Source organism: Chroicocephalus ridibundus, chromosome 2 (genome assembly GCF_963924245.1).
Source record: "Chroicocephalus ridibundus chromosome 2, bChrRid1.1, whole genome shotgun sequence".
Lineage (NCBI taxonomy): Eukaryota > Metazoa > Chordata > Aves > Charadriiformes > Laridae > Chroicocephalus > Chroicocephalus ridibundus.
The window spans coordinates 23,254,440-23,276,153 of NC_086285.1; the positions used below are offsets into that span (position 1 = coordinate 23,254,440).

The 21,714-nt window shown below is 39.4% G+C and overlaps 1 protein-coding gene across 4 annotated transcripts in view; it reads left to right on the forward strand.

The window, feature by feature from the left end:
* The window catches only part of CUBN (cubilin), a 153,936-nt gene that overhangs the window by 98,195 nt on the left and 34,027 nt on the right, over nt 1-21,714 (forward strand). For all 4 annotated transcript variants that reach the window (XR_010069821.1, XR_010069823.1, XR_010069822.1 and 1 more), the window contains exons 45-56: nt 783-961; nt 2,673-2,882; nt 3,184-3,324; nt 5,087-5,268; nt 6,843-7,014; nt 7,997-8,203; nt 11,233-11,382; nt 12,233-12,354; nt 14,244-14,469; nt 16,511-16,698; nt 19,020-19,176; nt 20,723-20,872. Coding sequence is in view for 1 of the 4 variants with exons in the window: in XM_063324743.1 (XP_063180813.1) it covers nt 783-961; nt 2,673-2,882; nt 3,184-3,324; nt 5,087-5,268; nt 6,843-7,014; nt 7,997-8,203; nt 11,233-11,382; nt 12,233-12,354; nt 14,244-14,469; nt 16,511-16,698; nt 19,020-19,176; nt 20,723-20,872 (2,084 nt within the window). In the remaining 3 variants the exon portion in view is untranslated. The remainder of the gene's footprint in view (nt 1-782; nt 962-2,672; nt 2,883-3,183; nt 3,325-5,086; nt 5,269-6,842; nt 7,015-7,996; nt 8,204-11,232; nt 11,383-12,232; nt 12,355-14,243; nt 14,470-16,510; nt 16,699-19,019; nt 19,177-20,722; nt 20,873-21,714) is intronic.

The following is a 21,714-nucleotide window of genomic DNA, read 5'->3' on the forward strand; positions in this document are numbered from 1 at the left end:
CCCTCTAGTATTTTCATATTCAGATTTTCAGACATTATGACTCTCAGGTGCTTTTAAATCCACAAAAACTACCACCACGACAATTTTTTTCTCTGCTCCACTGCTTGTCTGGCGATTTGCAATGGGTCTACGTGTTTTGCATCCGCTGCCTGAAGCATAAAACAAGGCCCAGTTTCCAGCTGATGTAACTTCATTGATTTGGGTCTGGACCACTATGCGGCAAAGGTGAGCCTCACCTGTGAGACCATGTCCAGAAAAAACGGTGCAGGATGGAGAATCCCAAAGGTGTCCATTCTCTCTGGCTTCCCAGCACACTGCACCATTCTGAAGGCAAAGCTGTTAGTCTTTCTATGACCATCTAAGTAAGCCCCCGGATTTGAATTTTTATTGCTTTCATCTGTCATATCTGTTCCTTAATTCAACAGTCATCAAGGAGACTTAATAGGGAAGATCTGCTGAATCTGGAGGCTGCCAAAAACATATGTTAAAGATGGTCACAACTACTTTATCAGTGCTGTTCGTACCCCTCTCTAGGACTTGCTTCTGTCAGTTCTGATCTGGTCATAGACTGGGCTTGGGATGAATCTTTCTCAATGTTTCTGGCACTTCTTTTGATTCAAATATTACATAACTATCATCGATTATGAACTTGTTGATTTTGTCCTGGTCACACTGCGTAGAAACTGATCTAATTCACTACAGATCATGGCTTTCAGTACATACTGAAATGATTTCAAACCACAACTGCTATACATTGAACAGAAAATTCTCTCCTCTTCTAGCTGCACTTCCAGTTACCTCGAGCTACGCAATGGCGCTGACTCCACTGCCCCCATCATTGCCAAGCTGTGTGGAGGATCAACGCCAGGCTTGCAGAGGTCCTCAGGAGCTGTCATGTACCTGAGGTTCAGGTCTGACAGCAGTGCCACACATGTGGGATTCAATGCTAAATACTCCATTGGTAATGCTTACATTTATCAATTTCTTTGATTTTAGAGAATATTTTGGTCTCAGTTGTCAGGTTTTTGTAATAGGGCTTAAATCATGCCTGTGAGGTGGACTGACAGATACGTGCCTTTCTCAATCGGTGTTAGAGCTAAGGCATCAGAATCATATGGGTTAACATCAGCATGTTCTGCACCTAGCTAGAGGTGAAAATTCTGGAAATAGGAATAGAAAAGTGCTCGTAGATCTGCAGCAGTCAAAAAAAAGACTGGATAACCTCTTGTCAAAGACAATTATCAAAGGGGCAGTAGAAAAAAAGGTTGATGTGGATAAAGTCATGTAACATGATTTGATTTTCAGCATGCAAAATTACTGCCACTTTCATGAGCAGGATCCTGAAAGGGAATGCAAAGATCATCTGAGAGATGGCAGGAGAAGAACAAATTAGGAGCTTCTCTACGTAAATGTAAATCAACCTATAATATCAATGCTGCTAGACAAACAGACTCAGCAAAACAATGGACACAAAAAATGAACAAACAGTAAGAACCATTATTTGTCAGCTGGGAAAAGAAATACTTTAAAATTATCTGCTCTCAAGCTGCAAAAACAGGACTAGAAAACACTATCAAAGTTTTAAAATTAAATAGAAAATAGACTTAGATTAGATTCAGAAATATGCAACTTTTTTTGGTTTTGATAATGTTAATAATATTCCAAGAGTAGCAGCTATTATGTTAATGTCGCTCCTGTAGGAAAGTCTAGGACTGTTAGTTTCTCAAAGGCAAAGTAGTGGACAATATTGCTTTACACAGAGTTTTGCTGATTGTGTTAGATCTCAAATGCTTAGGCCAATATAGTGTGCTATTATATTTCTGAATGTGAAAAATGAAACAACTTGCAAGAGAACATTGTTAGTATATGAAGCCACAATTTATATTTATCCATAAAAGATCTAGAGTATTTCAGCTGTATGCCAGTCATCCTGGAAAAAAGCACTGATCACTCAGAAGAGCAGACAGTATGAACACGACTGTTATTGCCATGAAAAAATTTCTAACTAGCAGACACACAGAATATCCTGTAAAATCCAATAAATTCCACCTGGGAATATTATTTGCTGTAAGCCTTAGTATTATGAACTTATGTTTGCAGGTACCACAGAGAAATGAGTTTTCAGAGAGAGGGAATATTAAAAATAAATAGCTGTTTCCCAAATTGTGCAGAGATCCCTTATCAAAGCATCACAAGGAGTGGAACTTGAACAGGAAGGGACTGCAGGAAAGAGGAGTCCGAACCATAGCTGTAGGCCCAAAACAGCAGTCAATTTTTGTCAGTCCTAAAAAAATTTATATCCACATTTAAGAAACTAAATTTCTTTATACTTATCTGATACAGCTGCCCAAGACTTTTTGGTAAATATGAACATGGGTAGAGATTAGATATAGACCTTGAAATCTGTGAGTTTATTCAAATTAATAAGGGATATGACAGAGAGGAAGGGATGCTTGCAATGGAAGGGGGTGTGTGGGGAAAACAAAAACAAAAACAAACTAGGACTGGTTGAATTAGGGGAATGTGGAAAATTTTTAAATAGAAGACAATTCCTGTTTTATTACCACAGCTAGAGAACAAGTAAGTTGTGCCTTAGCTTTAGGTCTGATTTAGGAGAAAGGTCATCTCTCTGAGGTCCTTCAATCACCCAAGCGATGTTCTTCCTTTTGCAGCTCCCTGTGGCGGGACAGTGATAGGACAAACTGGCATCATTGAAAGCATGGGGTATCCTGAGCTTCATTATCAAGACAACCTGCTGTGTGAATGGTTTCTGCAGGGTCCCAGGGGCCACTATCTTACCATCAGACTAGAAGGCCTAGATATTCAAAACTCCTCCGAGTGCGCAAATGACTTTGTGGAGATCCGAGAATACAACGCTTCTGGTCTGAGAATTATTTCAGTGTTTGTCTTCCCTTCCCTAATACTACTACGAAACCTCACCAGAGGTTCCTGAAAGCATTTCCCTTTGGGTACAAAGTGAGCCTTTTCAATGTACAGTATTTGCTTCTGTCTGCCTTGCTTGCTGAAGCAAAGTAAGGCAAACAAAGCCCTTCTATTTCCCAGCAAAAACTGGATTTTACTAGTTTAATCCTGCCTGTCTGATTGAATTGGACAGTGATCCTTCAATATAAATATGAATAATATATTGATATAAAATTGTCTTTCTGTATCTGATTTTTGCAGGAAATTTGTTGGGCAGGTACTGTGGTAATACTCTCCCTGATGCTGTGGACACCTCTGACAGTTTTGCTTATGTCAAGTTTGTCACTGATGGATCAGTCAATGCCCGAGGATTCAGACTGCGCTTTCACTCCAGTACTGAAGGTTGGATTTGTAAGACTGCAGGTTACTTTCAGGGAAGCAACATATACCACAGACCATAATTGCCCTAGTACAGCCTATATTGTGGATCACTTATTCTTGGAGTGCCGTGTATTTGCTCTGAAATTTAAGCTCTGGGGGAAGTATGAACAGAGCTCTCTGATTGCTACTTAGTCGAGCTGAAACTTTGAGCGGCAAGCACTCTCCCGCTGTAATGCCATCAGTGGTAGGTCTCACGCAATGAAGCACACACTTCCACACCTTTTCTATCCATCAATCAGTCCAGGGACATCCTAACATACCCTCCCCACATCCCTCTTGATGAGGAGGAAGGTAAAGAAGTGCTATGGTTTACCTTTGTGTTATTCTGTCCCTCTGAGGTGAGTGGTGTTCTTAGATCTCCATAAATCCAATAGTTTTTAACCAATAGGTTTTAAGCAGAATCACAGAACTGCAGAGCTATTGAGGTTGGAAGGGACTTCTGGAGATGAGGTAGTCCAGCCCCCCTGCTCAAGCAGGGTTGGGTAAAGGATGCTGCCCAGGACTGTGGCCAGTCGAGTTTTGAATGTCTCCCAGGATAGAAACTCCAAAACCTCTCTAGACAACCTTTTCCAGTGTTCAGCAACCCTCACAGTAAAAATATTTTCATACGTTGAGATGGAATTTCCTGTGTTTCAATTTGTACCCATTGCCTCTATCCCTGAGCACGACGACTTCAAGGAGCTACTCTGATCAGAACTAAGGACATAGACCTATCCCTGCTTCACAATTCTCTTTCACGTTCTTCAGTGCCCATGCAGTGCCTGTCCTGCCAAAATATGGCCACTTTTTAAGAAATTCTTTGCAGTAGTGGTCATGAAAAATCTGCCAACTCTTCTTAACTCTTTCCAGCTCGCTCAAAAGCTCAGCTGAAAGCTTCCTTACTCTTTTTGTTTGCTTCTGCAATACAGTAACACAGGGGGAAACAAATTCCCAAAGAATGTTACTCCACTCCCAGGATGCTGTTCTGCAACCATGGAAGAGAAACTGTATTAGCAAAAATTTAATGCAGGTGGATACACAGATTAGACTATTCTGCAGGAGTCTGTGAGGGTGAGGAAAGGGACTAACTCTCCCACTGGACTCCATTAAACTATATCTCTGTGTTTTGAAAGGAAACCAAGTGTAAGCTGGTAAATTTATACCATTAATCTCAGAAGAAAAATGCACTCTATACCCAAGACCTTTAGTGTTCTTTCCTCAGAGCACACTTTGATATTCATAACAAAGATAGGAAAACCACAAAATAACTGTACTGAAAAAGTGTTGCTTAAAATCCTTGAAAGCTTTTTCTCTACCCCTGCTAACCAGCAGAGGAAAAACACATCCTTCATCATTACCCACTCTAAGACCATGCTCGTTCTGTGCAGCTCTGCCCAGTCATCTGAAAAGCAGAAATATCTCAATCCTGCCACAGCGAGAGGCTTGTATCACTTGACATCAAAGCCGGTGGGTTACTCCGAAGCCTGGCATGAGCTCTTCAGAGAAGGGAATGTTAATAATTAGACTAATTGGAGCTGCTATGGTCAATTAATATTCAAGTACATTTATGGCTGAGTGATAAGGACTGGCAGGAACTTAGCTGTTTAGAAAAATATATGGACAGGACAGGCATATCAAGTCAAGCTCTCGGGATATCTTTTTCTTGCATTATTAAAGTTGTTTTGCTATAATTCTATAAGCAATGCTTTACTCTAAGAAGTATCCCAATATTTGGGTATTTCAGAATGTGGTGGGGATTTTACTGCCCCTGTTGGAACATTTACTTCACCCAACTATCCCAACCTGTACCCACATAATCGAGTGTGTGAATGGAGGATCACAGTGGAAGAAGGGCGACGTGTGACTCTAATCTTTAACGATATGAAAACTGAAGAACACTGGAGTTGCTCATCAGATTATGTGGCTGTGAGTATTGGGCGTGAAGGCAGAAAATGCTCTTCCTAATCCCTTTATGGAGCATTAATGGACGTAATAGAGCTGAAATGTAATTTATAGGTCTACATCTGGTTTTAAGACAAATCATAATTTAATCTGGGGAAAACAGATAAATGAGAGAAAGTTAGCTCTGTAGGGTGTCTAAACTCATCTGCTTGTTTTACAGTATGGAAAGTTTTGGAATTATGGTCTAGGCAGAGGGGAGGACTTGAAGAAATCATTGGAGTTGTCTATCAGTTATGGAAGAAAGCTTTGGGGTTTTTGAAAGCTTTCAATGTCTCTTCTCTGTGTACACAAAGACCATCAGTCAGTGCCAGGTCTCTTTTGACTTGGAACTTGTTACTGCTGTTGTTACTTACTGTCGTCAATTGGAAAAATAATAAAAAGAAAGATAAAAAGCCAGAGATTGCAACAAATGGCTACTACTTTGTTGGACCTTGCATATTCTGAAAAAAGATAGGGGAACCCCAGGAAATTCTACCTCTTTATCACCACCCCATGTCCAAAAAGATAGATTTTGGTCATTTTGTCATCATTATTTTAGATTTGTGGTTATTTAGTACAAAAAATAAAATAAAATCAAACCTGGCACACAGAACTGGACCTGGTCCAATGTACAAATGTGTCAAAAACATGATTCCTCTATGAAATTGCAGGAATAGGTGATCTAGTTTAGTTTTCCATTTGTTCAGATTAGCAGTGCAAACACAGGAATTAGCTTTAGTGTGATCAGAAGCTAGCCCCTGCACAAGTGTGAGGGGGGGAAGTAGCTCTCCCTTGTGATTTGTAAATGATGTTCTCCTGTTTTCCTTCACAGATGCTTTAGACAGACCATGGGGAGCTAGCTTTTTATTGATTAATGAAGTAATGATCTCTTAAAGGAAGATCAGTTCTGCTAGCTTTTGTGCCTTCAGCACTCTAACATATTCCAAATCTCAGTGGGAAACATCATTTCTGCCTCACTTGCACTGCTGTGATAGTACTGGAAAGAAGGAATTAACTCCTAGGCTAAAGGCTGTATGAAAGAAACTGATCAAAATATATCTGGATCATCAAAAAGTGAAATGTTTGAATTAATTAAAAATGCCCACCAGCATTTAATATGTTGGAGGAAATTTTGATAAAGCTGATATTGGCCTTAACAAGAATACAAAGATGATAATTTGAAATGGAGTGAATATGAACAGTAGCTGGCATTATTAAGTGATTGAAGATATAAATATTGAGCTAAAATACAGTATTTTTCCCAATAAACCTATTTCAATTTCTGTTTGGTTTGTGGTTTGGTTGTTTTTTTTAAAGAGAGAGGGAATATGTTTGTGTTTCGCCAAAATAAGCAAGGTACTTTTGATGTTTTACTTCAGAGCCTCATCCACTCAAGACAATGGAAATTTGTTCCAAGTTTTTGAGTAGATTGGGGAACTAAGCTGATGTGAGGAACATCAGTGAATCTTGTATTAAAGATGTGAAACACTGTTAAATCATACAGGAGATGCTTGTAAGACTGTATTTTGATCTCATAAGAGTTTATTTTGACCCAACAGGTTTACAATGGCCTCAGACAGAACTCTCCCCGGCTGGCCAAGCTATGTGGTGAGGTAAATCCAGGCACTGAGGTGAAATCCTCTGGAAACACAATGAAAGTCATTTTGGTGACAGATATGTCCCATGCAACCAGAGGCTTCAGCGTCTCATACACGTCTAGTGAAGATGCAGGTAGAGTGTGTTTCTGAATTGAGTGACTGATCTTTGGTGAGTCATTTCATAGCTAAAGTATTGGCACATGTCAAAAAAATGACCTAAACAGAAAAAAAAAATCTCTGATACGTTTTTTTCTCTCTTACATCTCTAGATGGGAGTAGATACATATCTTTAATTAGTTGAAAGGACTTGAAAAAAATGGGGAATCTCTGGGAGTTATGGACTTCATGTGCCTGTTATGTCAAACTTCAAATGGAAAGAACAACCTCTCTTATGGATCACAGTCCCTTATTCTCACTACTGATTTATGGTTTTGTACTTAGTCTTGAGTAAGAGGTGGTCTGAAGTGGCCTATTCCATGAAAAATCCAAAAAGCGTAGAGCCATAGACAACTTGAATAATTCAAGTGCTTCCTTATTACTCATGGGGGTAATTAATTTATTGCAGCTTGTGAAAGAGCACAGTTAACCTACTTTTGCAAGCTCAGCCTCCTGAGAGGAGGCAGCTGGCAAAGCCCTATTACTACTACAGCCTTGAGTCTTTTGATTTTCCAACACCCCCGCCAATCATCCTACTGTAGCATAAGCATACTGCTCTTGAGAGTATGTTCCAGAAAAATCTTCTCTTGAGTCTAGAATTAGGTAATAGGTAGGGCTGAGCAACACTGAAATGGAGCCGCAGCGGGATTTTATCAAAATGTTAAATAATGCTTGTTGTATTGAAGGTGCTGATGAAATATTTCATTTGATATTGTGAAAAATTGTTGTTTCTTTGCTTTACACATGTGTTTTTAAAGGCTTGCCAATAAATTCCAGGACACTAGGCCAGAATTCCCTTGTACACATCAGTAAATTATGAAAAAAGAAGATGGAAAAGGTTTTGATCTAATCAGTATATATGCTTGCTGACATGTGTGTATCAGAATAAACATGGGCAAGATTTCTCTTCATACAAGAATTATTACTATTTTTAAAGAAATTATATTTTGTCTCTGCAGTCTGTGGTGGAACCCTGATGGGACATGGAGGTGGGAATTTCTCTTCTCCCGGCTACGATGGTGTCAAAAACTACACAAGTAACCTGAACTGTGAATGGAGTGTTGAAAATCCCTCCCACTATAATTCATCCATATATATCTCTTTCGAGGATTTCCACTTGGAACATCACCAGGATTGCCAGTACGACTACCTAGAGTTACGAATAGGTTTGTATGTTTAGCAGGAGAATGGATTAAGGCTATCAAGATTCCAGTTGTGCAATTGTGTTTGTGCCAAATCTTTTTCATATATATTTGCAGAGAATGATTGTTGTAGGATCTGAACATTTGAGAGACTGTTCATGCATGCCTTCCATGTTGCCTTCTAGACAAAGAATGGGATTTCACTGCCAGAGCAATGGATTGGGTCACCCTTTCCTTCAGGGGAGAAAATGGAAAAGTGGATAGGTATCTTGAGGTGATAAATTGTTTTGGTGGTTGGAATACACACCTGACTTTCTCTTTACAAGGGACAATACAAATTTCACTTCATCTCCCTTGAAAGATGGCAGTCGGGAGAAGTTGGAGTCATCAAAACAATTTATTTGGTCCACAGCCCATTCTCTCCCTGCTCCTGAAATATCTCCAGGGACAGCAGGAACGGAGTAAAGAATGCTTTAATTATTCATAGCCTCTGGGCTGCATACCCACTTCATAGCCCCCTTTTGTGCTCTAAAAGATGATTCTCCAAAACCAAATCCATATTTCCTGTGAGACTGCATCACGAAATATAGACTAAAGCATTTAAAAGGAAGACAATCACAGGATTAATGCACCAGTAATATCTCTGCATATTTGAGCATCTTTAGCTATCCATAAGAAAAGGCAACTGGAAATGTTGTATGAAAGTCACTCAGCTAATGCCAAGTGTAGTATGAAACCTCCAGCTGTCTCCTTCGCTGAAAGGCTGTATCTATGAGTCCCAGGGAGAGCAGGTTCTAATTTACCAGGAAATCGTTTCTGAAAGGTGTGGGGAGATTGAGAGCAGGAATCCGTTACATCCTTATTTGCATTCATTTCAACAAGAGCTCTTGGTTGTATAGCGTCAGTTTGTCCTGTGTACAGCCAAAGCATGCATAGCTGTGTAGCCTAACAATTCCCTCCCACGTATGCACTGGAGCTCCAAAATAATAGAAAGGCAACTCAGAGAAAGAAATAATAAAATATATCTGGTCCATTACTCATCAGTTTCCACTACTGCACTTTATTCTGAACCTCAGGCCTCCGGGCAATACAATCAAATGAAATACGAAAAAACGTTGTCTTATTTTGCGCTACACAGCTTGTCGTCTAAATAGTAATGTTAATTTTGGCCATACTAATGGATCTTCAGTTTCACAACCAGTCTCATGTCAAAGGCAAAATGCCCCAATTCAGCTACGTATGCTGACAAGTAACATTTAATAAGCACCGAGATGCAAATAGTGCAAAATATCACTAAACTTGGGCGTGTGCTGTTTAAGACTCTCAACACAGCAGATGGGAAAGGTCCAATTCAACAGTAAGTCACCTGAGAGACCCCAAATGAAGCTAAGATGTGTAAAATTGCTGTGAGTTATCAATGCAACACACTTAATGGTACTGAATGAAAAAAAAAAAGCAGAATTGACTTTGTGTATTCACTGAGAAATGTTTAATCTAAAAAGACAAAATAAATATTTCAAATTTCTGAGGGTAAGGCTTTATATTAAGTTATTATCAGGCACATGCATGTAGTCTGTACGTGGTAGTACAGCTGAGCATGTTGCTACAGTGAAATGTACTTCTAATTTTTGGCTTTTGTGGAAGACTCTTGATTTTGTCTTTCAAACCATTACCTTCAGTTTGAACCAAATCTTACAGCACAATCTTTTGTTTACATTGTCTGTTTATTAACAGTCTAGATCTCTGGCCAGCTGGCCATTCACGAAAGCAGTGACTGGTGCCACACTGTAGAGACTGAGTAACTTGGGTAACATCTGTCACATAGTCAATCACCTCATAAGAAGTGCAAAAAAGAAAAAGTACACTTCACATTTTAATGCTCAAGGTAGTTATTAGTATTTTTTCCCCAAATCATTACTTATCATGAATGTCTTCCACTTGTACAGCTCAGTATCACTTTTAGTGCATGTTAACAAGACAGGTTTTAGCATTTTTATATGTAATTTACATTAACAGAATTTTATTATATGTCACCTTTTATCCCTGCGCTTCAAGGCATTTCAAATGGTGGCTCTGTCACTGTATATGACAGAAAAATAAAGTTACTCAGCCACATTACTTGGAATAACCGTGAAAGGGCTTTGAAGAGTGCCCAAAGTTTCTCCCTCCTGCTCTAGTGCCTTCTTCACAAGACCAGCCTGCCACCCTGCGTGGAGCTAGGAGTTGCTTTTGAATGGAGACTTTTAAGACCAGCAGCCTGCCGTTATTAGAGAAGCAAACTTAGGAATGGCATTGCCTGGATGTCATGAGGAACACTATTACACTTATTTTCCTTCTCCTGAGAATACACCAGTAATAAACAGAAACTGTTACTTCTGCCAACGTGATGGCTTACCCCAACATGAACAAACATTCAGCATCACAGAAGCACAATGGCCTGTGTTGTGCTTTCTTTTTAGGTTTCAAAGATTTGAGCAAATGCTGGCATTTTTTTGCCATACAGAGAACAGTATTTTGAGCTCCCTGGGAAAGAGATGCCCACTATTAATATAGCAATGACAGCTTGTTCATGGATGAAGCACTTCCCTATATGGTAGAAAACTCAAAATCCCTGTTGACTTTTAATGAGGATGTCACCAACACATAGGCTCAATAGGCTTCCACGCAATCAGGTCCTTGGGCCATCTCTTCCCACTGTTCTGCCCCAAAACATCTGCAGTTTTGGGGCAATTTCTGTGTTTTCAGGTCTGATGGGTCAAAAATGAAAGTGTGCAGGATGGCAGGAAGGGGAGAGAAGGAGCCCAAGATATTAAAAGGATCATTAACACAGCTTTGGAGAGAATTTCCTTGTTGTCGAGATTTAGACCCCAGCAATGAACTGCGGCACTCTACCTACACCCATAACAAATGATCAGTTATTAAGTGCGATAAGTACTTTTCTCTGTTTTCTAGTCAAAACAAAATTAAATGCACGTTTGCCCTATGTATTCCTTTATGTTATTGTAGCTCTTTTAGGATTCAAAAAGTGTATTTTTTTTTCTTTCTTTACTCAGGGGACGCTGATGGAGAGCTAATAGCCAGACTTTGTGGTCAGGCTGCACCATCTGTGCCACTAGTCATAGCTGCCCCGCAGATCTGGGTACACTTTGTAAGTGATAAAAACACAGAAGATAAAGGATTCTTGGCCCATTACACGTTTGAAGGTAAATGGCTTGATAGGCCGTTGCCCATGCTGACTGAGGCACTTCTGGGGAATGCTGCCATTCATTTGGTGATACTGAGAGTACACACTAGGGGATCAACTCTCAAAGAGGTCCTCAAAAGTTACAGCGCCTGCCACTATTTATATCCATCTAAAGCAAACATATGTTAGCAATTGAACTTTCAGATTTATTTTCTGCCTCACTGTTCCCATTCCCTGAACCGCATTTGAGTTTTTGCAATGTAGTGCAACACACAGAACAGCTGGTTGCTCTTGGGAATAGGGATGTAACAGGTAACACCAGCCAAGTTTGACTTTCTTCAAATAGGCCTCCAGAGTGCTAGAATGGCTGAAATGCATTCTGCTGCTTGAACCCTTGCACTTATTTTGAAATCCACTTTAAAGCCATATCAGTGCAAATTACACCATTTGCATGCCAGCATAACTATTCTTCCTGTCACAGCTGAATTTAGCCTTGGTTCTTATCTAGAAGCATCAGCAATTTTTTTAGTTGATTGTGTTGGTCCAAGAATGGCACTGCTTTACTTAGGAGTCTGAGTTAAATTAATGGGAGATAAGGTGGAAGAGGCAGCTGTAAGTGTCAGCTGGCAAAGGTTTTGTAGAGCTATATTAAGTATCAGAATAAATGCAAAGTTTCAAGGTCATTGCATCTGTTCACTCACTATTCAATAACACGTCTTTTAAAACTTGGATTTTTTCAGATAAATTTTTCATCCTTACCTATATCAGTCCAACTTAAATATATTTTAGTACTATTACAAGCTGAATAATCTTCCACTCATTTGATTATAGTTCCTAACATGTATTGAAATGTTACTTTTTTTCTTCAGCTTGTGGTGGTATACAGTCAGGTGAAAGCGGAGTTATCTCAAGTCCTAACTACCCAGAGCCTTACAGCAGCCTGAGTCGTTGCTCCTGGTTGTTGGAAGCCCCCGAAGGTGAAACCATCACTGTGAGTAACACAATGTCATGATTGTGTGTGCAGCTGGCAGTATGAGAAGCACCCTCTGAATCTTGAGGAACAGGTTTGAGACAATTTGGAAAATCACAAAGGTGGAGGAAGTGTCTCCTCATCGGCCTTACCTAAGAAAGAGGGGGAAACAAAGATAACACAACCAAACTAGACTGTGCTTTTTGAAAAGCAGAAGGATTCTAGTCTAACTTGAGCTCAAACCATAGTACCGACTTCTCCTTTAAACAATGACTTTCTGTATTTGGGAAACTAAAATAACTCATGCTATTAGATGTCCATGGATATTCTCACTATCGTGGGAATAAACATGAGGCTGAAGTTTTTTCATCTCTGCAGAAAATTTAAAAGCCACCAGAAAGTTACTTTCATGTCTTAATGGTTAGTCTGGAAGATAATACGATTTTGCTGGTACAAATTACATCAATGAGATGCTACTCTTATTTCCCAATAACTATTAATGGGCTGCCTGAGGTGCTAATTTCTTGAGCCAAACTGCTGAGAGACCAATTTAAGCACCTTTATGACCAAGCAATGCTAAATTATTGCAGTGCTGAATTATTTGACTGATCTTTTGGAGAACGGGTCCAATCAGCGACATTTGCAGTCCAGGTCAGAAAAATATCTGAAAAGCAATTTTTTAAAAACACATTGCAGATTTTCATATGTAATGTCTGTCACTAATTTCCCTATCATGTTTTCCTTATTTACAACTACGAAAGTGTTTCTTAGAAATGCAAACCCATTGTCCTAATTGTTCTGCTGCATGATATTCTGACCATTTCCTAGGTACTTACTTCAGGGAATACATGATTATTTTAGTAGAACACAACATTTCTATTTAATACAAAAATTTGTTTAAAGCAGAACTAATCTTAATCAGATGGAAGTATATTTGTGTTTTAAAAGGGCTGATTAGCAGCCCCCTCAGTGAAGGCAGACTAACCTTTTCCAGTATAAGCTGCCAGTTTCAGTTGCTGGTAAAGTTCCAAACTTAAACCATTTGAGCTAAATTTGTATTTGGTCTTTGCCTCAGGCAAGAGTTCTTTTGGAAATGAAAACACACCAAAGTTACAGGAAGAAGTACTGTGTATTTGCTAAACTTTTCCACAAAGATCCCAATCCTGGAACTGGTGAAAAAAAAAAACTTATTGGAAGAGGGCCAGGCACTCATTAGTGTCCATCAATATTTCAGCATCAACAAATTCAGGAGTCTACTGGCTTAGCAATCTAAATCTTTGAACTGGAAATCCCACCCATGTGCATATCACTCCAAGGACAAATGGCATCAGTGTGGGAGGGAGACAGGGTCAGAAGCTGCCTGCCCAGCCCAGTCTATTTACGTGATACATTCAGGCCCACAGGAACCAACCATACAACTGTTACTCTCTGATTTAATGGAAACTAGCATTATTTTCAGCAACTGCTAAGTATTCTGATTCAAAATAATAGGAAGAAAAAAATCCAAGGCTTTCTGCTTACATAGCTACTTACATTTGAATGTGCAACTTCATATTTCGTGACTAGAAGCCTTGGGAACAGGAATGTGGTTCAACACCTGCACATATTCAAGGCTGTTTTGAAGCACATACTTAGCTTCAAACATGTGGTTAAGTCCCAATAATGCCAGTTTTGAACCTGTGCATTCCTCTTCCACTTCTGTCTTCATGGGAAGTAGCTGCTGTTGCTTATAGTGGCAAGACTTCAAGCAATACTTGCAGGAAAGCATCAAGGTGAAGTGAAGGTTGGATTTCTGAGCATACCCAGATATCGTTGTGCTAGGATGGCTCCGGGATCTGGCTGCAATTGCTCTAACCCCTCTGCTGGTGTGGCTGGTGTTAGCTCCTGAATGTCGCTTTTGTGTATTACAGCTTACTTTTACAGCCTTCCACGTTGAAAATCATTCACTTTGTAAGTGGGACTCTGTTACTATCCTGAATGGTGGCTCTCCTGGATCTCCTGTCATAGGAAAGTATTGTGGAACCACATCCCCTGGGACTATTCGGTCTGGTTCCAGCAAGCTAGTCGTCATCTTTAACTCTGATCACTCAATTCAAGGAGGTGGCTTTTATGCAACATGGACAGCAGAATCTCTAGGTAAGAGAAAAAAAATTCTGATTTTGTCAGGTCTAACCTAGCAGTACATCATGCCTGTATAGCACTTTTCAGAAATAGGATTCCTCCTCTTTAATTAAATTTGCATTAAAGAACAGAAGAAATACACGCCAACATCTTCAGCGTTCCTGAGAGAAGCGAGCACTAAAAAAGTCAAGTATTAAACCAGTGTTGTCTGATCTCACACAATGAAATCAAATTTCGACGGATTTTGTACTTTTTAAGCCTCCCACTGGTAGTTTCTCAATGTCTGTAAATTGATACCATGCCCAGGATCCTCCCAGCAGTGGTATCTATTGTCAGTGACTATGAGGAGACATTTCATTTCTTGAATAATAATTGTTTCACAGTTTGGTTTGGTTTAAACACTTAAAACTAGAAAGAGATCAGTTTCAAAACAGAGAGTTTTGAAGCAGCAGCAGACAGAACTTTTCAAAGAGCACGTGTGACAACAGCCTAAAACTCTTCCACTTTAGTGGAGATGTTGGTACACTTTTGAAGGTGATAAACATGCGGGATTGAATTGGTACATTTTAAAAAACTACCTTCTCTCTGTTGAAATTATCATCTCTCTGGATTTAAAAAAAAAAGTTAGCTCACCATTTGCACACTGTCCTTCAGGAGGTGACTAAAGGCAAGTGTAGATGTGCTGGCTGGTGGCAGTGCAGAATTCATTGTGCCTTCATACGTCAGTACAGAGCTGGCAACGTGTTCTCTAGTGTCCCCTCCAGCTGCAAACCTGCATCAGTTAATGATCTAGCAATATTCACACACTGACTTGATGGAGTGTCTTCTTAAACATATCAATAGTCTGTGCTTGCGTGAATATACACTGTCACTTAAGGAGGTTTTTGACACTGTTCCCTGTTGTCACTGGGATTTCACATTCAAGGAAGGCCACTCCTCAATGATGTAGCAGACATTAGCATGCACATGCGATGTGCATAGTCAGTATTCTCTCTGTGAAAGAGATTTCTTTTTTTATATACCTTGTTTCCTTTCCTCAGCTTTCTTCTCATTCGTCCACTGAGAATCTCTGGGTTTACATTCTGTATGTGTGAGCAAACCTTGGCCTCATACCCTTCTAAACACAACTGCCATTTCTAACGTAGAAGAATGAAAAAGAAAATCTTCCTTTTAAAGCTAGTATATATTTTTTTAATCAAGAGGAAAAAAAGTAGAATGTTATAAACCTTTTTTTGCTCTTTATTCATCCTTTTACTGCATCGTCTCTGAAATAAAAATGGGTTGCTTGTACTGTATGCATAGCCCTAGTAAATTATTCTTGGCATGGTATTTGCAAGTATGTTTCAAATTAACTGAACTTATTATGTATAAGAACATGAGCTGCCACAGAGCCATGACCAGCTATTCCCGCTTATAAATGAATCTGTTAACAATTTTTGAAGGCATGTTTTGCAGCCCTCTCCATAATCCCACTGAGATCCACAGGGCTGCCTGGGCTGGAGGAGAAGTCACCATTTTGCCCTGGGTAAACAGATGTAGCTTGAGTAGATTCACATGTGGAACTGCAATATTTGCATGTTGCAGAGCGAGGAAAAAAGGGATTAGCAGTAGATTATGTTTTTTTTCCCTAGGGTGCTTTTCTGAATGGCTGTCAGTCATGACGTGCATGCTGTGGGGTATGGGAAGAAACCTTCACAGTCTCTGGAGAAGCTCCTCATTAATGTATTTCTGACCCTTACTCTCTCTCTAAGCAGTACCCACTTCTCATTGTCAGGAGTATATAGATGGACAAGAGCAAAAGGGTATGAACTGGCAAGGAGAAGGAGCTTGTGAAGAAGAGAAAGTGAAATACAAAGAGAGACCTTCTCTAGAGTGTAACTACCTCCCTGCTGCAGGGGTGGGTGAAGGGAAATTAATTAAAAGAGGGGTAAATGAAGTTTGTATAGGTGTCAGGGCTTGCATCTCTCTCTTGCAGCCACAGAAGCAAGCATCCATTCAAAGCTGACACCAACAGGAAATATTTGAACATTTCTCCACCTGTTGCTATTATTTCCAGGATGTGGTGGAATCATTCATTCAGATAATGGTATGATCAAGTCTCCTCATTGGCCTCAAAACTTTCCCATGAACACCAGATGCACATGGACCATCATTACGCATGAAAGTAAACACTTGGAGATGAACTTCCACAGTAACTTCCAGATTCCAGATAGCAACGGAAGCTGCCAGAGCAGTTACATAAAGGTAAAATAATAGTTGGCATTAGATTAGCAGAGCAGTGCTTTAAGAACTCATGATTGCAGAATTCTGTTTTGCAATTGTCATGTTTAGGATTGTCAAGGCACAAAATTCAGGAAATGTAAACTGAAGTCCTTGTACCAATACAGTCAATTTTCCTTATGCCTTGAGAATTGGCTTGTATATATTTTTATTTTTTATAGTTCTTGGGGTTCCACCTCCAGCAGAGTCCCACCACCCTACATGCTGCCCCAAAAATGAAAAATATGAAAAAAGTACATATGACTTCAGAACCAGGAAATAATGAGAAAATATAGTGTAATGAAAAGACCTTTTCAATTACTCCAGTGAGTGAAAAAACAGGAATGTGGCACTGTAATTCTACAAAGATTCTTTATAAGGGTATAAACTGTCCAAGTTACACTAATCCTTCTTTTTTTAATCTCAAAAAACAAAGATAGCGTTCTTATCTTTTATAGGTTTTCAAGAGCCACTTGTTTTCAAAGCAACAGAATGGAGTGGACATGCTTTGAATTTTTCAGTGACATTTTTTTCTCAGGCATTTGGCGTATGTTCAGTGGTTTTGTGTTCATTTTCTCCAGAGCAGTACAACTCCCACTTGAAATAAAGGGCAAACATAATTTGACAACATGTAGGAAGACTTGAGCAGCTGTACATCTGATCTATACTTACCAACTTACAAACCACTGTTGCACTCATTTTTTAAGTCTGTGGAAAAAAATACTATGAGATTCGTCTTTTCATAGCCTGCTCCACTGATTAATTGATGTAATATGTTATGATACATTTCACTAATGTGGAAGTCTTAATGCCACCCAGTAAGGGTGCTTTAATTTAAAATTTCTAAACTGTCCTGAATGACATGGTCAAAACTATGTCACTTGGAGATTTTCTCCGTAGAGGAAAATCTGAGATTTTTGGTGATGTCCACCTCCATCTCTGAATGTCCAATTTGAGATGTATGAAGGTGTCTGGATATGGAAAAGTGTGGAACAGGTGTAAGTTTCTTCCATTCATTCCAAGCTGAGCAGCCAAAAAAGAGGAATCCAAAATCAATAGTGACTTTGCAAGATCGTGGCCAGGCCATAGGCTGTTTATATGAATCCTTTGAGCATCCATGGCCTCAGACACCTGGCCAGATGAATGAGGTGATTCATATGCCTACGCTTACAGACTAACCCTTGGCTAACCCTTTCTGGGATGGTTGCTTAGAGCAATCACAATTTCATGTGGCTGTTCTAGTTCCACTAGACTTCTTTCAAACGCATTATTTTAAAAATCAAATATTATTTATTTTTCATATATTTTTGGTATAAAAGGCCAGTAAAAAAAAATTTCACATTGACAAAAAATAAATCTATTATTAGAGTAAATAATTGTTTCTTTTTTCTTAAAGCAGATGTTTTAAATTCTTGGCAATAAACATCCTGATTCAGGAAATTATTTAAACATTCAGAAACATCAAACATTTATGCCTGTGTTTCATTTTAAATGCGTGTTGAAATTCAGTGCTTAAACTGTGAGCCTCAAGTACATGTTTAAGTAATTACCTGAAGAGGGTTTCACTTAAATACCTACCTAAACCTGCATGTGTTTCTTGAATGCATGGTTTGATGGAACTTAAATTGGCTATTAGTACAGTTGAAGTGATATTAAAAAAATGTGCATTTTTCTTATTATATTTTTGTGAATTATATTCTTTTGTTGATTCTCTACATGATTTGATACTTGTAATTGAACAAGTGAATGCAACATAACAAAAATGGGAATAAGTTTTGATTAGCAAGACTAGATATTACGGATCCAGATCTTCCAGTTTGATGCCTCTTTACTACCCTAGCGTGACAGAGTTGTTTTTTATCAACTTATGAATAATAGAAGGATTGCATTTAATAATTCATTGTATACGCAGATATTCATAGGGTGTATGGAGATAAGTTAGCAGAGACAGAATGGAGGTAGGCAATGATGTGCATAAAATGTTTTTCCCTGGTTCCCTGGACATGATCTACATTGGCCCTGCTATCAGCGGGTATTTGAGCAAATGACCTCTAGATGCTCTTCCGAGGCCCTTGGCAACCTGAGTTATTCACTGTGATTCACTCCTTGGAGAAGTCTTTTTGTGTCCACTAACTGGAAAGTGAGTGAAGAGTGATTAGCTCCAATTTAGATCTCTAATATTTGGTGTGAGATGAATCCTACCCTGAGTCTTTGGAAAGAACAATTGCACATGCAGTTCCTGGTGGGTTCCCACAAACTACATGGGCTTCGAAAGCACTAAACAATTTCCAATCTGGGCTTCTCAGGTGTGGAGAGGAAATGATGAAGAAGCAGCAGCTTTGTTAACCACAGGATGTGGAAGTTCAGCTCCTGATTCTGTTGTTGCTCCAAACAATGTGATAACTACAGTATTTCAGTCTCAGGATGCTCCCGGGCCAGGTTTCTCTGCATCTTTTATAAGCAGTAAGTAATATTAAAGCCAGCTGCCTGCTTTATTAGTCCTTTTTGGATTAGTTTGATCTGTGTGTAGCAATTTAGACCTCTGTCCAACAAGGCATTGAAGCCTCTGCCTGGCTTTTGAAACCAAGAGTTACCTTACTGAACACAATGGAGCTACTGTGTGCTCCAGAGTTGGACTTGCCAAAGATCCTCCATGCAGCTATAAGTTTGTAGTTATTCTTAGCTACCTCTGCCTTTTTAGTGTGCCAAAAAGAAATGAATAGGCTCTACATTTTAAGAATTTGTTTCTCTGTAGTTAAACTACATGGAAGCCAAAGCTGTAATCTTCTTAAAAAGGAAAAGTTATCTGCTCTTCTTTTAGAATTTTTATCTCTGTTCTTTTCAAGTCACATGCTGAAACTGCCGTAATTTCTCCTGTGTATGGTGAAGTCCATGCCCTTCACATAAATTGCTCTCAGGAGAAGAAATGACTTCTCACCACCTGCTCTGGCCTTTGCTTTGCTTTGTTGTATTTGTATCTCCTGTAGCTCAAATGACATTTCTTGGGTGGGCCTCTCCATTTCTTTAACCATGGCATGTGTGCTTTGTGACAGTCAAACCCACCAGAAGTGCAGGAGGTCATGCTCAAGTGCCGTTAGTTGTTTGGGGTTTCTTTGTAGGATGCTACCAAAGGAAAGGAAACTGCTTTCCCTTCACTGGATTCAGATTAAAACAGTGAGAGATTAAGTGCGTAGAGGAAGACGCTATTGAAGTATACAGAATTCTGAACTGAAACTGCTTTTGTTTTTATAATATCTGCACTAGTGTTGTCAGTAACAACTAACGACCTCTTAGTGGAGACAATCACAGGATTCATATGCCTGTTCCTAATCTTATACCAGCACTTTACTGTGCACTGCCCTCTTTTAAGCCTTTATCATAAAATAAAGAGAAACCCCGAAGCCATGCAAGTCACTAGGATCAGAAGGAGCTCCACGAAAATGAACAGTTCTGTGAGTTTGAGAAGTTCTGGGTGGCAAACCTCTCCTGCTTCTGTGTATAGCAAAGCAACCCAGAGAGATGGCCCTGCAGCAGACTGCGTCCTCCTGGCTGTCAGACATGAAGCAAGAATGGTACCACTTGGGCTAACGTAGGAATTTTCAAATAAGGATAAATTGCTGATGTGCCCCAATAACCCCCCATCCAATTCAGCTACATTTGTATGTACTAAGGGATTTTGAAATGTTCAAGGTCTAAAACTATAGGAATGGCAGTGCTGTGTCCTTCTGGTCAGTGGGCTGAGGGGCTATATAGCCTGGTCTTATCGAAGACATTTCAAGATACTGTGTGAGGCTGTAGGTGGGAAGGCCCCGTATTTCCCCAAAACACTGCTCTGTGTGTGTGTAAGACCTACTTTTGCCATCATGATATATACTACTCTCCCTGGATTTTTGACCAGCCTCTTAAGGAGGGATGAGATCCTCGTGCGCATTATTGGTTTTCTTACTGTAAAACCAGAATGATGTTATCACCTGGATTATAACTGTGACCTTTTTATTTATGTTTATAGGATGTGGAGTAAATTTCACCAGCCCTGCAGGTCGTATCGTCTCTCCTAACTACCCTAGTCAGTATGATAACAACTTGAACTGCAGTTATATCATAGATCGGGGACCACAGTCACTGGTGATCCTAGAGTTTGAGACTTTCCACTTGGAAGGTAACTGGTTCATCTTAATTTCAATATGTACTATGAAGTGTAACTTCTTACTTGAAAACATACAAGTCGTCTATCATGGAAAATGGCTGATAGTATAATTTGCTCGTCCATTCTGAAAATCATTTACAGACAAATATTTATAGAGATAGTTTCAAGGTTCAGTTTTGCATTACTGAAGGCTTCCAGAAGAGTGAAGACAGATCCTACCTGTTTAATATGTTGCAGCAATGAAGTTGGGCATTTCCCAGGTTGTTGGAGTATAAGAGTGACTGTGGCCAACTTGGATCTTTGTTCCTGACTTTTTTTTTTTTGCCATTGAGTCTTATAAACTTTTCATCTTAGGCCAGCTGTTTTGCTTTTCAGTGCTTCTGTTTCCTTAACTGATAAAATGGATATAAATATACTGGGGTATTTTACAAGGATGTACGAACATATAAATGTGAAACTAGGTGAAAAACCACAGTAACTGAGAACCTATAAAAGCTGTTACCCGGTATGTACCCATGAACAAAAGTTCGTCTTGAGATTTTAAACTCGGTGTCATTTAGCCGAGAAATAACAAGTATCATATCCTGGTCTCATTGGTGTCAATGGTAAAACTTTCCCAACTTTGATAGGACCAAATGTTTATGGGTGGAGGTGTCATGGTAACACAGAGGAATCAGTATGTCCAAAACACTAGGATGGCCAAGTGGGATGCCACACATATTTTGAGGCCATCTTAATTTGATTCCCTTGAAGTCACCCGGACAAAGAGATTTTTGGGTAATTTGTTACTAAGCAGGAGTGCGTAATTTGAATTTTTCTTCAGACCAAACAGTAAAGTCATAAAATAGGCTTCT